The sequence below is a fragment of the Rattus rattus genome, chromosome 9 (assembly GCF_011064425.1).
Source record: "Rattus rattus isolate New Zealand chromosome 9, Rrattus_CSIRO_v1, whole genome shotgun sequence".
NCBI lineage: Eukaryota > Metazoa > Chordata > Mammalia > Rodentia > Muridae > Rattus > Rattus rattus.
The window spans coordinates 5,957,402-5,975,647 of NC_046162.1; the positions used below are offsets into that span (position 1 = coordinate 5,957,402).

General features: G+C 53.5%; 1 protein-coding gene across 1 annotated transcript in view; it reads right to left on the reverse strand.

Annotated features, from left to right (window-relative positions):
• Fgf18 (fibroblast growth factor 18) overlaps window positions 1-17,963 on the reverse strand; it is a 29,990-nt gene extending 12,027 nt beyond the window's left edge. Inside the window, exons 1-3 of the mRNA XM_032912591.1 lie at window positions 17,873-17,963; window positions 17,680-17,716; window positions 4,499-4,679 (exon numbers count right to left, since the gene is read on the reverse strand). Coding sequence (XP_032768482.1) covers window positions 4,499-4,679; window positions 17,680-17,716; window positions 17,873-17,904 — 250 coding nt within the window. The 5' untranslated portion in view covers window positions 17,905-17,963. The remainder of the gene's footprint in view (window positions 1-4,498; window positions 4,680-17,679; window positions 17,717-17,872) is intronic.
• Window positions 17,964-18,246: the final 283 nt, after the last annotated feature.

The window sequence follows — 18,246 nt, forward strand, 5'->3', positions numbered from 1 at the left end:
CAGGGGCCTCCTTTGCTTCTGCCTTTCTGTTGGGCTTGAGATGTCCTGGACATGGCACTATCTCATCTAACCATCATCCTTATGACGGTCAGCACTGATGTCACTGTCCCCATCTCACAGGTGTACAAACTGAGTTCCAACAGTATGCACATGGGGCTAAAGTCAAACTCAGGCAAGCTGGTCGCAAAGTCTTGGTCTGAATCTGCCCTCTCCACCCTTCCCTTTCCCTACTTGGGACATGTTCCCGGGGTGAGTGAGCCCTGGCTGCAGTGGTAGGGCTTCTCTCTCTGGCTTTGCTTTCCTGAGACAGAATTGAGTGAGTGGTTCATCCCTGTTCCAGATCCATTTCCAGATCACCTTGAAACGGGAGGAGTCCCGGGCCACCCTGAAGAGTAACCCTGGAGTCAACATGGGGAGATGGAGAAAATCTATGGGGGCTCCCAGGTTGGACTAAAGCCATAGACAGAAAGGAGAGGGACTCCCCAAACCCTCCAAGAAGGTGGGGCAGAGGGCGGGAAGAAAGCTGCATGGGCAGAGCGAGGGAAGACACTATGGGCCCCAAATGGCAAGAAGGGACAAGTGGCCCCATGGATGGACTGACATTGAAGTGTAGGTCCCCAGCTGGCCTTACCAAAAACAACTCAGGGTCTCTGCTTTTAGACTCTGGGTTTGAAGGGTAGGAAATGGAGAGAGACTTGGGAGCTTGCTTCCATAAGAGGCAAATCAGAGAACAAAGCCAGGGGTTGGGTTAGATCTCCCTAGCCGCAAGGGAGATCCCAGCTCTGAAAAAAACAAAAACAAAAACAAAAAACAAAAAACAAAAAACAGAGAACAAAGCCAGGATGAGTTAGATCTCCCTCTCCCAGGGAGATCCCCAGAACTGGTTCAGAGCACACACCACACACTCTCTCTCTCTCACACACACACACACACACACACACACACACACACACACACACACACACACACACACCAGGGAAAGGCTGGGCAAAGAACTGTGCAGAAGTGCCTGAGGGACCAGCTGACACATTCCCACACCACAGAGCTGCTGGCTCTTTTCCAGACATCTTCCCAGGAGGAAATGTCCTTGTCTCCAAAAACACCAAGAGGTCAAGTCACCTACCCCGCTCGCAGCTCTCTCTCTCGCGCGCTCTCTCTCTCTCTCTCTCTCTCTCTCTCTCTCTCTCTCTCTCTCTCTCTCTCTCTCTCCTCTGAAGGTGAGCCAGGTGACACGAAGCAGAAAGAGGAGGTCCTTTCTGGAGCCATCAGCCTGTTGCTGTTATACATACACGCTCCAGTGCTCAAAGTCCCCTTCTCATAAGTCCCTGGAGACGTTTACAGGCCACACAGACTCACCAGAAAGGAAGAGAGGAAGAAAAGAAATCAATAGGATTGATCAGAAGCTTTATTGAATCCTGGCTGTAGCTTTATAACACAGATTCATAATACGTGGGTGGCCGCTGTTCCCCGGGGACAGAGGCAAGGACAGAGGATGGGAGGCCTAAGTTGAAACGCAAAGGCCCCGCTCAAGATGAGAGGGCTCCTAGGGAAGCCAGGTCTGTTCATTTAAGTATCCGCAAGGCAAAAACAGATGAGAGGAAGGGAGAAAGAAAGGCTTTCCTGAGCACTGGGCCACGTGCCCCCTGCATGTGCAATAAGCTTTTTGCTCTACTGTCCTGGGCTGACTTCCTTGTCCCTAGTCTTAGATGTACCCTGGAGGTGTCCCTGCCCTCAAGCCATCCTGATCACATCTCTGCAGGATACATGACCCCAGAGGCTCGGACAGAGACAGAGCTGGGAAGTATGTAATGGTGCCCGACTAGAAGAGGAAAGTAAGCCAGGAGAAGGCAGAGACTGGAACCCTGTTGAGAAGACAGCAAAGTGGGGGGCTGGGCCTCAGGAATGTAGAGAGCATCCTAGGCCTTTAGATGACCACTGAGGCTGGTACCATGCCTGGTGGAGCACAGTGCACAAGAAGAGGTGATACAGCCTGAGATTGTGGAGGGATGGGCGTGTCTCATGAGCAGAACCATTTCAGGCCTCCGGCTGACCCGCATTCTGAGTGATATGAGTCTCTGAGCAATGGAGTAGTATTTTGGACTAATAGACAGAAGATGGAGAACGGGACCAGAGACTCAGGACAAAAAGAGGGCTCTCCAGCCTCAACCATGCTAGCTGGTCCAAAGAGCTCTTGGCTCAAACCACCTTCCAGAAAGTACTAACATAAAGAAGCAGCAAGATCTGAGGGTCTACGGACCAGAAGCCCTGTACCCAACAGAGGCCAGCCTTGGGCGCCAGACCCGGCTCTGAGGAATCCAGGTGTTCACCTGGCATTTGTGGTACTCCTCTGTCTCAGCAGATAACACAAGGATGTGTAGTCAAGTGGGTATCACAAGTCTCTGGGGGCCCGGGCCCAGCCCTGAGAAGACAGAGCAGATTCCGAAGTGCCCCTGCATCCCACCGCCCCTCCCCCAGCAAGGCAGCTCCCGGTGCAGAGAAGCCGCCCATCCTCCTGCCCTGCACGGTCACATAAATCACCCTCCCAATAATATTTGTATTGATCATCTAGATTGGAAGCCTCAGTGGGCTCCATTGTCTCACTTCCTCTCCCAGGGCTCACAGATGGGATCTCCCAGCCTCATCTGCGTTTCTAATGGGACATTCAAATGGAACAGTGGCAGCCCGCAAGGCCCCATGCTGCCCTGGGTGTTGGGGGGGTTGGAAGATCATGTAAACATGTTCCTCTAGAGAGAGGATAAAGATCAAGTATTTGAGGAGACAGAAGAGCAGCAAGCCAGGCCAGTTCGAGAAACTCAAAGCAGGCTTCCATCAACCTGAGTGCCGTCAGCACTGCAGCAGCTCAGACAACACCGGGACCCACGAATCACTGAGTACATCTTGAAAAGACCCCTCTCTCAGAAACCCTTATGTGTGTAAACGGCTCATCCGAGCCTGGAACTGTACAGATGAGAAGTGGGGACAGAGAGGGTAGCCGCGTACTAGAAGATTGCAGAGTGGCCCAGTTGAAGCAGAGAAAGTCCGAAGGGCTAGCAGCAGCCTCTGAAACGGGGGTGAGCCTCTTTGAGACTCATCTCCCTCCCCAGCTCCTGCCTCCCATCCCAGGGTGTGGACAGATGGCTCAACCAGAGTCTGACCCCCCTCTCTGTACTCTCCAGCCTGGAGGGGCCAGAGCGAGCTCCGGGGACACCCCAGGAGGGCACCTCCTCCCGCCTGGCCAGCCAGCTGCCCCTTCCCTGGCAGCACTGGGCAGAGGGTCCCAGGGAAAACTACCACCTGGGTCTGCCCTGCACAGCCCAGCATCTGGGGGTGTCCCGAATGAGAGTCAGAGGACCTGTGAGGACGGACGCTGTGGTCAGAGCAAGGAAGAACAGGGACCATGGGGAGGGAGGAACAGAGATGGACCAAACAAAGATGGAAAGGGGCAGGAGACAGGAAGGGGAGAAAGGAACCATAAAGAATAGCTGTGCAGGAAGCAGAGAAGGAGGCAGCTGGCCTGGAGGTGCTGGGGCCCGGGACCCAGCCCATGTTGCCCAGCCTGGCCCAGCCCCCAGTGTGGTGCAGCTGCCTCACTCAGGGCCCTACCATGAGGTCAGTCCTGCCCTGAGGCTGTGGGAAAATAAATGGTGTCCAAGATAAAAGGTCTAAGAAATTATTTGTCTTGTTGTCATGACCTGACAGCAACGGGCAGGACCGACAGGGCACCATCCCAGAAAGGCGAGGCTCACAAGCTCACACACACACACACACACACACACACACACACACACACACACACACACACACACAAATGACCCTGCCCAAAGAGGTAGGGAGACTGGGGACAGGGGCATCCCAGAGATGGGCAAGAACCAGAAGGACTCCTGGTAGTGCAGAGCCTTTCCTGTCTAGCAATTTTAAGTAAAATATCTACGGGTTTAGGGTTTGCATGGTGACTGTCTTGGCTGAATCCTCTCCAAAGCACTGACGAGGTGGAATTATGTCTCCTCTGTTCACTGCCCAGGGCTTTCATGAGCCAGGCTTAGGAAGAGAAAGAATCCTGGTGTCCCTTATGTGAGCCTCTGCAGTAGGAGAGGGGTATAAAGGTCCCTCAGCCCTCCAAGGAGAACTGAGCTGCTCCTGAGCCAAAAGAGAGCATGACCAGAGTCTTCTACCCCACAAAGTAGCTGAGCCTCGGCCAGAGGGAGCTGTGGTTGCAAGAAGCAGCCACTAATTTTTGGGCATTCCCATCCAAGCCACCGACAGGGCACCATCCTGAGTAAAGGCACTCTTTTTACTCACGTCTTAGTGTCCCCAATGAGCTTCTTAAGGAGTCACTAATGCCTCCCCATTTTACAGACTGGTAAACTTAAGCCCAGGAGGGCTGGTGCTGGTGGCAAGACCATGCATCCAGCACAACACAGGGCTGGAGATTTGAATGGAGACTCTCCAAGGCTGGGGAGACTGTGGGCGAGGGATACCGGTTGGATCTGGCACATACCATACTTGTCCCCGTCCTCGCCACGGGCACTGATCCTACGGCCCAGGACTTGAATGTGCTTCCCACTGGTCCTGCTGTAGAGCTGGTACAAGCGCAGCTGCTTCCGACTCACATCATCGCGAGCCCGCGTCTGGTTCTCCACATGGATGCGGAAGTCCACGTTCTCCTCGGCTGCCAACACCTATGCGAGGGGAGGGAAGATGGTGAGTCAGCTCTGTCTCTCCTCTGCACCACCTCTGGCCAGGCCCCATTCCACAGACAAAGCAACCGAGGCAGCTGGAAAGTCAAACGGCTGAGAATCGAGCCGAGGTATATGGTTCTCCCCACTTGCCCACACGTGGTGTCTTCTGAGACCTCGGTATGCAGGTTGCTCTGCCTCCGTTTCCCTTTTGGCACAGAGGCCCCTAACTCAGTGGCATCCGAGAGTGTCTGAGCAACTAGGAAGGGAGCCAACATCCACTGAGCTGCGGTTGGAGGGACACGCGGCAGGGAGGACGCAGGATGAGCATCTCAAGTACTGCCACTGGGCTAGAGGACAGCATGCCACCTCTGCCCCAGGATCTCCACGGGGTCCTTCACATGCATGCCATGGTCCATATCCCAGGCCTCCAGTCTCTAGCCGCCATGGTAACTCCATGGATCTCTGACTAGAGGTCTGCATTGGCCGTACCATCTAGGAAGCCTTCTTAGGTTGTACCAACAACCACTGTTCCACAACCGAGAATACAGCCACCATGTGAACAGTATGCACACATCTTCTGCTCAGCCTACTCCATTTTTGCCCTGCTAATAACCTAGACTCCACCAAACAAAGCCCTCCCATAGAATCCTCCCTGTCCACCTCCTCAGGGCTTCCTCACACCCATACAGAGGTCCTTGCTGGGGCTTCCACACCCGACTGGTAGCCCCTGATGCTTCCTTCCCCCTCCTCCTCTCCTCATCCTCTTCCTCCTCCCCCTCCTCCTGTTACTTCCATGCCAGCCATACCGCCTTACTTTTAAAGGCTTTGGGACCTTCCTAATGCTTAGCACACACCAACCCCAGGCCCTTTGCACATGCTCTCACTTCTAATCTGATGCTCTTTCTCAGTTCTCTACACTCAGATTTCCCCCAAGTGTTACCTCAAACAGGCCCTCCTTGGATTGTCCTACCCCTGCCTCTCTCCATGCCTCTACTCTGCTTTGAGATTCTTTCTAGCATATGTGGTTCAACATATCGTCTACCTAACATGGTTTTGTCTGATCTGAACACACTGGCGGTGCCGTGAAAGCCAGACTGCTTGCTCGCTCTCCTGCTTCCCCCCTCCCCTCTTTCCCTTCCCCTCCCTCCCTCCCTCCTTTCTATGTTGCTAGCCCTGCAACCCAAGCACAGACACCCAAGCACATGCTCAACAGATAAGTGAATGAATGAATGAGTGGATGAACAAATGAATGAATGAGCAAATAAAGTTCTGTCAGAACATTAAGCACTGAGTTGTGTTCACCTGTGCCTGCTAGTTAGCTGCATGGTCCCTCGCATGTTATAAACCAGAACAGGTTCTGAAGCACGGGTAGCGTTATGGGTTTGTTCTGTGGACTCACCAAGCCTGACACACAAAGCTAGCACACAAGACCCCATTCCCAGAAACGAGTTGCCCGCCCAAACTTTGCTGGAGCTCTCTGGACCCTGGCTACCCAAGACCTCTCAGCCTTAACTGCAGGTCCGTTTCTTCACAATGAACTTGATGAAGACACCACCCACTTCAGGGGTTGCTTCAAAGACAAAATCCAAAAGGCAGCATGGCAGCTACTTTCCACATCTGAGCAAACACCAGGACTTTTGACAAGACTCCAAGTGAAGCTCAGCTAAGCAGACATCGAGGTTCACAAACGTCCATTCTGCAACTACTCAACCACTGCGTGCCTCCCTCCCTCCATCTCCTCATGGCGGCCAGCCTCCTCCATCTCCTCATGGCAGCCAGCCCACAGTACCAGGACTGCCTCTCCTCCAATCCTGGCATCTAGGGAGGAAAGAGCCTAGGACCCAGGAGGCCCATACCTGGAGGCGTTTTTCTGGAAGATTCCACACTTGGGGCCACTGCCTCTTCTGGAATGATTCCTGGAGCCAGTTTACTTCTGTTTCCTCCCCCAAAAGTAGGCAAAGTATCCCTGTCCTCCAACGTCCTTCCTCTCACAGGACACCCTATCGACTAGAGGTCAAGCCAATCTCCTCACCCCCAGTTCCCACGGGGCGCTCCCTGCCCCTGAAGCTGGCCTCTCGTAATGATTTTCTTCCTCGCCCACTGGACAGAAGCAGTAGAGTGACCCAGGGTCAGCAAGGTCTATTGGGTGGCCCTGCACCAGGATATGGGGGTACCATCCATCTTGCCTAGCTTCCACCGCTTAAGCCATCCTCTGACCAGGTCAATCCCTAGGGTCTCTGCCGGATACTGGGCTCCTCTTCTAGAAAGGCTGGATACCTTGGACTGCCTATTAAAACCTCTGGTGGGCTCAGGGCACCAGTCCTTTATACCTGCCGGCTTGAGAGATCCTCTCCTGACATTACCTCACAGGGCAGGATCACGAACATGCTGTTGTCCCCAGAGTTAGGATAATCAGGCTCATCCCTGGGCATCAGTTTGTCCCCAGGACGAAATCAGCAGTGCTTCTGGTGGTGACTGGCCAGGAGTAAGGGACACCTAGAGGTCAACAACCAGCCTTTCCCTTCTCATCCAGATAACTATGGTCCCCAGCAGGCAAGAGATGCCATGCTATGGGTGTTGCACACTGCTTTGCTCCAGACACCCTGCTAAGAAGACCCTAGGCATGGCCCGGATCTGATCCCATCAGCTTCCAGAGCTTTGGGATATCAGGGAGCCAGAGAGAGCCCATTTCCCAAGTTGAACGTAGAGACCACTGAGAACTATAGGGTTGGGTACAAGTATCTGGAATTCCAGGTTCTGCTCCCAGAGCCATGCAGGGCAAGCTTGTCTTGGGAGAGTCACTGCCCCTGCTTTCTGTCTGAGTGAGCGGCAACTCTCTGGGCTAGGGTGCCTAAGAGCAGTCTGTCTGTCCGACGTCCCTCCAAGTGCACAATGATCAGAGGGCTTGAAAAGCTTCAGGACGAACAAAAAAGCCACAGCACACAGTAGAGAGCAAGAAGTCCAGATGCAGAGACGACATGGCCCCTCCTCCCTCAATGCTACACCCACAGATGATCCCTGGTCAAAATGGGGCCTCCATAATGGGTGACCGATAGTGTCATGCAGCTTTAGACTCTAAGTATCCCAGTCCAGCCCTTCCCTTTGCCCTAAAGACTGGGCTCCGGTGGAAATATTTGCTCCCCGGGCAAGAGCTGCCCATGAACAACAAGGGCCCTATAGGCTCGAATCGCATTCTGACCTTGGGCTCTTCCAAAGCCTCTGCCTAAGAATGGCAACAGGGTGCTCCATAGACAGAGCCCACAGCTATGCCTGCATCCCGTCTTCACCTAGAGTGCTCTCAGTTCAGGGGAGGGTGTCCCTGCCTCTTCAGAAACCTGCCAGGCCCCAGCTCTCCAAGCACAATATCCAGGGTCTTCCAGCAATCGATCCAGCCCCTGTTTCACTCCAAGTCTATTGTCCTTTATCTTGTTAATAATCTGACTAATATTTAGCATTTCTACCAGCTTCCAGAGAGCAATCAAGAGCAATCAAGGTACCCCACAGGGATACCTGCCACCCACCATCCACCTATGCTTCCTTAAAGGCTTCAGTCCCCTGGCTCTGAGAAAGATGCTTGGGAACAGCCTCTTTCTCCTCGGGCCACATTAGCATCTCCCTCGGGTCTCCACTGAGGTGCAGCTCACCCAGGCAAACCTCTGACAAGAGGATAACAAGAAGCACCATTCAACCTGCAGGTTACCTGGCTCCGCCCACAACAGCTGACTTACTTGATCTCTTTACCCTCAGTTTTCTTGTCTGCAAAATGGGGATCGTTTGTAGCATTTGCCTTGGGGAAAATGACCTTAGTGACCACAGCCATTTCATTCTTTCTTTTTTAAGTCTGGCTTAATAAAATAGCTATGGGGTCCTTCATCTTCGTGTGTGTGCTTGTGTGCAGTGCATACTTGGGGGAGGGAGGGTATATGCTGAGGTGCATGTGTGGAAATCAGAGGACAACCTTGGGGGCCAGTCCTTGCCTCTTACCTCTTGAGGCAGGGCCTCTCTTTCTGTTATTTTTCTCCGCTGCATACATCAGGTTGTCTGGCCCATGAGCCTCCCTAGTTCACCTCCTGTGCTGAGATTACAGGCACACACCACCATGCCCAACTTGATGTGCCTTCCGGAGATTCGAACTCAGGTCCTCACACTTGAACAGAAAACACTTCGCTCGCTGACCCATCTCTCCTGTTCAACAGTCACGTTCTCTAAATACTCACGATCTATCTCTCCTCAACAGCCATGTTTTCTAAATAGCCACCGCAGGTGACTTACCCTGTAAAATCACCTGAGTGAGGTCAGAAGCAGGAACAATTATCATCCCCATGTTCAAGTTGGGGAAAGTGGGGCTTGGGGGAGGTCCTAAGTCACGGAGTTAGAGAGGAGAGGACTCGAGATTCAAACACAACTTCCCCTGAGTTTAGAGTTTAAGTTCCCCCATCCACGTTCTTCCTATCTACAACCATTTTCCCTTGCTCTTACCACTTCCTTCTCATCACTGTCCCTGAATCCTTGGTTTCAGCTATACCTGGACAACTAAGGACCAAAAGTATTAAATGGGAAATTCTAGATATGAACAATTATGTTTCTATTCAGAGCTGTCGTGAGTAAGCAGTCCGATGAAGTTCCGTGGCACTCTTTGACCAGCGTATCCAAGCTGTATCCGCTCCCCACCCATGTTAGTATCTAGGCTATCAGACCCTGTTGGTCTTGGTGCTTGTGCACGGGGTAGCCATCCCCAGAAGATCTGAACAGGTATCTTGCAAAGAAAAGGATACAGCTGCACTTGGGACAGGAGCTGGATCAGAACTCATGGATGCACGAATGAGGGGGAGGAATGCCATCCAAGAAGAGGTTAGTCTCTTGAACTAACTCCCCTGTGCGAAAGAGATAATAGAGTCCTATTGCCCAGAAGTGAAGGCTCTCCCCGGTCCCAAGAAGGACAACCCACAGGCCTCAAGTAGTAGCAGGAGACGGGGCTTTTAGAGCTCTTCCAAATTCTGGGTTCAAACCTAAGACTTTAGGCCATCTAAGAATGGACCCCAGTAAAGTCAGCCTCCTCCACTCCAAAAGGCAGCCCTCCAAATGCCTCCTCAAGGGCAGCCTGGACTCCAGCCCGGAGTCAGCTGCCAGTTACATCAAGAGTGAAACTCACATTGGCTCTGAATTCCTGGGCATGCACTAAACACTGCCTGGGGGGCCATCAGCCTCTTCCTTACCCAACCTGAGCAAGTGTAAACTGTACTCCCCTGTGCTCCCATTACACAGGGAGGCACAGAGAGGACAAGGGACTTGCTAAGGTGCACAGGAAGGACACAGCAGAACCAGGGTCTGAACACATTCAGCTCTGAAGCATTAGTCCCTCCAATTGCCCTGCTTCACATGAAGGGGAACAAGGCGCACCCCCCACGGTCCCTCCCGTGCTCCATCCTCCCATCAGCTCAAGCGCATTGGCCTCTCCCCTCGTACTCCCCACACCCACCACAGCCTGGATAGAAAGTGAGGCCACAGAGGACCTTTCCCCACCCCCAGCCTGTCCATTAAGCTCCCAGGGCTATCAATGTATTGATTGGCAGCACCAAGCCATCAGCATGGGTGGGGCACTGCAGAATGGGGGCTGGGCCCAAGCTCCAGCCTCCTTCTCCCCATACATCAGCCGTCTCCATACAGATCGTCAATATGGAGCAGATACTCAATCCTGGATATCGCCTGGACAGGGACAGGACTTGTGCGAACTGAGGTCTTTTTCCCTTTCCCTTCCCCCTGCCAGCATCTCAACATCACTCCATCTCGCTGAAGCCCCGGGCCCCCGTAGTCATTAAGCCCAGATGGCAGACAAGTTTTTTTTCCTGGTGTTTGGTGTCCATGAGGACCTCTTCCATCAGCCCAGTTCTGAGCATGACGTTCCAGCAAACGCAATGAGTGTACACTGAACACACAATGCTGTTCCCTCCTTCGGGTAGCCTGTTCCAAGTGCCTCAGAAATCTTACAAACACACGTGCAAGCCTACACACACACACCCGCAGGTTCACAGCACACTCCTCATCTGGCCAGCTGCTCTTGGCCCGGATCCAGTCTCAGAGTCCTTCATCATAGAACCCATTGTCCTTCAAGCTCTACCCTCCAGCCTCATCCCTCAGTTACCACTACTTGTGGGCTGGGATACAGGTATGAACCCTTAGGGGCCCAGTACCGGGCATAGGGGCAGCAAGCACAGGAATTCAGGTCCACATCCAGACCCCCAAACCCTTTGTTCACTAAACTGAGGGTCCAGTCAGTACCCAAGGGCTGCAGCAGGGGTCTGCTGTCCCCTAGATTTCTAGAAATAAGTGCAAACTTGGTGGGCAAGCAGGCCTCAAGACACCACAGCTGAGAGCTGAGGCTCTCATTTACTTAACATCTGCAAAGAGCCTGGCTCTGTGCCAAGGGCTCCCCCAGGGACCACAGTCCTCCTCCCAGCAACCCCAAGGGCGAGCCTGTATTTTGGTGCTTCCTTAAATGATGAGAACAGAGGGGTCAATCCATCCTCTCTATCAATACAGCTAGTGAGTGACCAGGGTGTGACCAGTGGACTGAGAGCTGACCCCCGGCTCTTTCCTGTCCCTGCGAATTCCAGCAAAGAAGGCAGGTGGTCAAAGACAGTAGACTAGTGCTACGGGATTCCAAGTCAAAAGGCGGGAGGAGGGGGAGGAAGATAGCCAAAGTACTAGTGACCTCCTCGGATAGCACACTGTCGGAAGCTGAAGCATTGATGAGCAGACCCAGCGTAGGGGCAGGCATACAGGAGGTATGCCATAAATGTCCAACTAGTTAAGACTGGTGCCATAGTTGAGTGTCTACTGCATACGTCGTCCAAGCTATGACCTTCATCGTTCCTATGTGGAGAATGCTTGAGGAGTCTGCGGTAGTCATTCAACTTTTGAAATAGGGTCTCCCCATCTGACTAACCTAAACCCCAGGCTGACTCACCATCCTGCCTCAGTCTCCCCAAGGTCAAGTTACAAGTGGGTGTCTCCATGCAAAGCCTTAGGAGTCGTATAATTAGTCGCTGTTTATACATGATGAGGAAGCAGTGACTCCAAGACGTCTAGGGTCTTGCCCAAAGCCATGTAACCTGAATGTGGAATAAGATGCGTGGGCCTAGTTTCAGACCTGCACTACCCATAGACCAGAGCTCCCACTGTCACTCACCCAAGGAACACGCCTTTCCTCGCTTTCTCGAGCACGTGACAGCACCTGGTGTTCTAGGACACAGCATCCTGACACAGTCACTCAGTTATTTGACAGGTGTTGGCCGTTCTCTGTATAATAACTCTTATTTATTTAGTTCTCACTGACCCTTCACGTTACCTCACTTTACAGATATAGGGAAAACAGAGGAGCGGGAGGGTGAAGGCCACAGGCCATGGGCTGAAGAGCTACAGAACTGAAACTTGAGCCTCTCTGTGCATAAGGCCCCGCAGAAGCTTTTGGTGGCCCGTTCCTACCCAGCTGGATAGACCCAGCAGAGCAGTGGCTCTCAACCTTCCTAATGCTATGCCCTTTAACACGGTTCCTTATGTAGTGGTGACCCCCAACCAGGAAATAATTTTGTTGCTACTTCATAACTGTAATCTTGCCACTGTTATGAACTGTAATGTAAATATTTTTTGAGACAGAAATTTGTCCAAAGGGTCACAATCCATAGGTTGAGAACCAGTGAAGTAGAACAAAGGTCCAGGGTTAATTGAGCCAAGGTAGAGACTCATCATGCAACCCTGAGCTGACCAGTGCAGTGTCTCTGGCTCCATCATCAACAGGGCAACATTTTAAATGTCACTTAGATGTTAGAACATAAGAACTACCAGCCAGGGGGCCTGGAGAGATGGCTCAGCGGTTAAGAGCACTGACTGCTCTCCCAAAGGTCCTGAGTTCAATTCCCACCTACTACATGGTGACTCACAACCATCTGTAATGTGATCCAATCCGAGGACAGTGATAGAATACTCATATTTGAAATAAATAAATATTTAAAAAGAAAGAACTACCAGCCAGTCAGACCACAGCCTGCAGAGCTGCATACCCTCTGATGTTCCAGAACAAATTCATACTCAGGCCCACGGTGTAACAGCAGATCTAAGCTCATCCTAAAGTCACGTGCCTCTCCTCCTGCCCTGGCCCCTGCCCTGGCCTATGGGGACAGATGTCAGTATGCCCTTTCCCCAGTGGTCTGCCAGCAGCCTTAAAGTCACACACAGGACACATACAGGTTCATTAGAACAGCCCTTGTTGCCTTGTTGAACACACACACACACACACACACACACACACACACACACACACACCAGGCAACAGAGGCAGCCGAGACTCCTCCTAGAACCAGAGACACAACAGCCAAGCCCAGAACTGTCATCTACTTCCTCCCCTTAGAAGACAGGGAATATTTCATTGGAGTTTTTGTTTGCTATGGGGGGGGAGTGTTTTTTTGTTTTGTTTTGTTTCTTTTTGCTTTGTTTTTGCCATTTCACCCTTACAGAAGTTAAGCCCCAGAGAGGTTAAGTAACTTGTCCCAAGGTCACACAGCAAACAGAAGGCAGATCCACAGTTTGAACCAGGCTGTATTAATCGAAAGCCCTTAAAACGCCTTTTAGCTTGGGCCCTGGAGTCAGGCAGCCAGAGTCGAATCCGTAACTTTGCTTTCCTTGCACTGTGTGACCAAAGGCAGGTTACCGTGAGCTGCTGAAGCTCTTGCTCCTCAGAATTGCCTAATCTCAAGTAGGTTGTGAGCTAGAACCTGGCCAGCGCACGACAGACACCCAGTGAAAATGGCGGGCTTGAGCTGTTGTTGTCAGCGGCCTGGGGGCCAGCACCCCTGTGTAGCACCCGGATACAAGACAAAGTTCTACTGGGGATAGACCTCCTCCCGGTTCCACTTCAGCCTCCCTCTGGAGGCCTGCAGAACCCCAGAGCTGTCCTAGCACAGGGAGGAGGCTACACCTGTGACTATGACAGACTGCCCCCCAGCCCACTAACACTGGCTGTGCCAACCACAAGAAATTTAAAGAATCCACCTCCTTATCTCAAAGCAAGTGGGTGACCTTCCCTGGCTGCAGGAATGCTGGCAGGGTGCCCCACCCCTCCCCTCTCTCTCTGCCTTGGGAAGGAGGCTTGGAGAAAGCATTAAGTCTTCTATGACACTCTATCCCCCCCCCCACACACACACACAGCATCCACCTCTAGCCCTGGAGTGCTAGAAGATCACCACTCCCCCACCACCACCACCATCCCCACCCCACCCCAACCTTCAGGAGTGGAGCCTCCTGACAGGGGCAGGGAGGGAGCTGTCCACAACTAGAGTCACCTATCCTCATAAGAATTTACACAAGACTTCCCACTAAAGACCCCCCAGCATGCTTCCTGAGACTCTTTTCCCTGCTAGCAAACTTGAGGGTTCCTTCTAGAAGAGAGAGAACTAACACAAGGTCTTAAATCCAGTTCTTGGCTTGGAGCCATGACCCTGAACAAATCCTTTCCTGGCTAGCTCTGTATCTTCTTTCTCTCTGTGTGGAGCAGGAATATGACCCCATCCTACCTGACTTCCTTGTAGAAAGCTGGAAGGCTGAGATTAGCTTCCTCTCTTGCACCTAGGCAAGTCTCTTCCCAGAAAGCGGAAGGGTTGCCACAACGCCAGAGCATCTGACAGTGTTCTCTTCTAAGGCCAGGGGACTGTCTAGTTCTCTCCCAGGGCCAAGGAGAAGCAGGCTAAGTGAATGGAAACTCAGGAGAATGGACCAATGAACGATGTTGCTTTGAGATATTACAAGTGCCATCCAACAGGACAGCTTTCTATTCTCCTCTTGTCCCAAAGGACACTGTCCCCTAGCCTCTCCAACCTGGCCAGCCTAAAGGAAGGGCCTAAGCTTCAGTGAGGATGCTAGGTGTGGGTGGTCAATCAGGAGTATGAAGGGAACTGCAAACTTCAACACCTCCCGGTGAGACAGGAAGTAGCTCTGTGGGAAGAACAAGGAACTGGCAGGAGGGATAAGAGACTGGAGGAAGCCCTCCCCCCCTCTCCCAGCACTGGCTGACCTTATGCTAGCTTGTCTGAGGAAGGCAAGGACCTAGTGGAGCCTGGCGGCAGGAACAATGTCCGGCAGGTGCCGGCGGAGCTCCGTGAAAAGCCGGGCCCGGTGTCATTGTCAGAGCTTAGCCAAGTGCAGAAAAGCAATTTACTGGTCACGCTGCCTGCTCCCCGCGGAAATTTTTAAAATTCTTCCGATTTGAGCTATCTGTGGTGTTCTGAGTCGTGTGGAGAAAGGATGAAGGGGTTTTATTAAATTCCCAGCTTCCCGCTTCCCAGGGTGGCCAGTGGGTGAGGGCGGGGCTCACCACACTGGTGGTGGGCGGAGGACAGTATCTACATTGAGTGTATTCATGGAAACCTGTCTTGGTGAGGGAAATCCATTTGGGGCCTGGCGACTGAGGGCTGGGAGGAGGGGAGGCACCCAGAAATTCCATTGCTAAGACTGTACCAATCCCCTAAAACAGTAAGGATGGAAGTAAATTGTTTTTTTTCAGTTAGCCAAGATGCCTCGCTGGGGGTGGGGGTGGGGGGATTGACAATCAGCAACATGTCTTCTGACACTTCCGCTTACCGGCCACTTTTCACAAACAAGGAAACAAAAACCCTCACAAAAATCACCTATTTCCAAGCCCGGGTCCCCTCCTCCCCATAGGATGGCCTTCTGCTCTTCTTACACCAGAGGCGTTCCAACTGTAGGTGCCCCTGTGCACCCTGCCCAGGACTGCACCTACTTCCACAGCATCACGCAAACTTGCCCCTGCAGGGTTCAGACTGCAGACTCCCGAGGCAACCCACACCTTTGAAGCCATCCTCGCCTCTACCACTAAGGGCCACTCCATGGTCTATAAACTGTAAAAGCAAACACGAGCCCGCTAATTGTTCCCCCTGGTGGTTTATTTACCTTTTAGGAATCTTGGTTTAAAAAAAAAAAAAAAAAGTCTAAAGATTGCTATGAATGAATTCTCTTCCAGACATACCAGATTCGAGCACTGTTTTCTGAGTGATCTTCACGAAGACCCCTAGCTGGTCCCAAGGATAGAAACCAGGGGTTTAAAGACGCCAGCCCAATGCAGGTCAGATGTCTAGAGGCTGGAGGGGACAAAGGGGCAAAAGGAAGGGGGGTGGAAAAGAAGAGGCTCCCTCACCTGCATGGATCCTGCCTCTTGACCTAACCCAAGCAGACCACCCAGATCTTTCTTAAAGATGCTGGCTTAGTTCTGGCCAGGAGGTGGAGGTGGAAGCAGAGTCCAGACCCCCTCCCTCACACACACTCCCATCAGAGAACACAAAGACCACCCGGCAGCCCCTCCCGGGCCCTACTTAAAGAAGAACCGAAAGTAGCAAGCAAGCGCGGGATTGGGCAGTAAGACCCAAAGGCTCCTTTCTGCCTCCACACCCATTTCCTCAGCTCCTGCCCCAAGCTCAGCCCAGCCAGACAAGCAGACCCCCTGGAGTGACCCTGGAACCTGCCTTCTGCTTGGGAACTCAGCTGCAGACAGACTAGGCAGCCTATGCCTGGCACTGGCCTTTTCTCTAACATCGACCATTCCCACACCCTGTCCCCCACCCCCTCACCACATAGGGTCACATCTGCTTGGGCAAACAGCCAGCGTTAAGTTACTGACTCCAGTTGTATTGATTCAAGAAGTCACTGGGGACCCCAGCCTAGCCAATAGAAGGAAAGAGTCATCAGTCTGTCCATCCATCTATCCTTCCAGCCCAGAGTCTCAACTGGTTGCCCTGAGTTTCATGCCTGTCCCAAGGAACAGTCATGATCAAACTAGGAACCACAGCCCCAGAGACACAGACAAGCTTCCTTGTACCAGAAAACTGAGAGGATCACCTCTGGCCGGTACACAGGGCTGTCTCCAGGCATCTCCAGAACTCAGAAGGCTACAACCAAGCATCTTCCCATTAGCCCTGCAAGGGCACCTGCCTTTCACGCAGAGGGGGAGGGGACAGATAATCCTCTTTTGGCCTATGTCCAGTTTATTCAGCGTCCCCTCCCTTGTAGCTGTAGGTAGGTAGGTAGAGGTATTGGGCAGCTGGTGTTTCCTAGTCTACTGCCACCCCTCCCACCCGCCCCACACACACCATGCTGAGGCAGCCCTGGTCTGGTTCTAATCGGGGCTGAAGTCGACTCCCTACCCCCCCCCCTTTCCTTCATTTCCACGGCTTTGGAAGCCAGAGCATTCCAACTGTCTGTGTGCCAAGACCTTCCCGAGTCTGAAAGCTGCTGAAGTAACAGATCAGATTTTAGCAAGTGCTTTCCAGGCTGAGCGCCAAGCTCTTTTCTGATTCACAGAGAGCGAACGGGGACCAAGCAGGGAACAAGCCCTGGGCTGCACCACCTTGGGCAAGGACATGTGGAGCAGAACGCAGCAGGATAGGGAGCAGTCAGTCTCTCTCTCTCTCTCTCTCTCTCTCTCTCTCTCTCTCTCTCTCTCTCTCTCTCCTCCCACCCACAGAGTAATTTACAACTAAAGCTCTCTCTCTGGACTCAAAATCCACTCAGCTGAAAACAACCTTTTTGTCTGCAGGGACAAGCAGGCTGTAAAGGGACAGTTGGCATAAAAACCTCTAGGTCCCTACCTCGCCAGCTGTGCTCGGGGGTTGGAGTCCCACACATCACTCCGGCTGAGCCCTCCGGCTCTGGGGGATCTCCCTACCGAGGCCAACCGAGGCCGCGACAGTCCGCACTGGCTCAAGCAGTAGCTCCTAGCCCTTGGCCTGACACCGCCAGCGCAGGACGCGCGCGAAGCCGCCCTTCCGCGCCCTGGGAACAGGTGCACTGGGCTTGTTGCCCAGGAGGGGTGGGGCACCGAGAGGGGGCGCGGTCCCGGGAAGGGGGGTCAGCCCGCACCTCGAAGAAGAGCGCGCTGAGGTTGGCGGGGGGTTGGGAGGGGGGGACAGGACACGACTCTCAGGAGCCCACGTACCTGAACCTGGAAGCACAGCAATAGAAAGTGTAAACACCTGCAGGAGAAAGAGGGAGAGGTCAGTGGGATCAGAGGAGGGACCGCAGATGGACAGACAGACATGCAGGCAGAAAGTCGGGCGGGCAGACAGACAGAGCCACACGCACGGGGACAGGCATCCAGGCAGGGTGGCCAGAACCGGGCGGGTGCTTACAGGCAAGTGCAGGCGGAGGGCGCTGAATACATCGCGGGGCGGGGGGGGAGGCGGCGGCTCCTAGCCCAGCCTGCACATGTCCGCTCCGCGCGGCCGGGACCGGGCGCCTCCGCCGCCGCCGCCGCCGCCGCCGCCGCTGCTGCTGCTGCTCCCTCCTCGCCGGCTGCTTCTGCAGACTCTGCTGCTCCGGGGCGCTCCGCGGCGCGCCCTGCGGCATCAGCGCCCCGCGCGGCTCCTCCCGAGCGCTGCGCCCTCCGAGCCGGCGCGGGGGCTGTGGGGCGACCGCGGTGCGGGAGGCGCCCGGCCGGTGCGGGGAAGCTGGACTGAAGCGGGCGGACGGAGGGCCGTCTGGGCGTTCGCGGGACGTGGGCAGC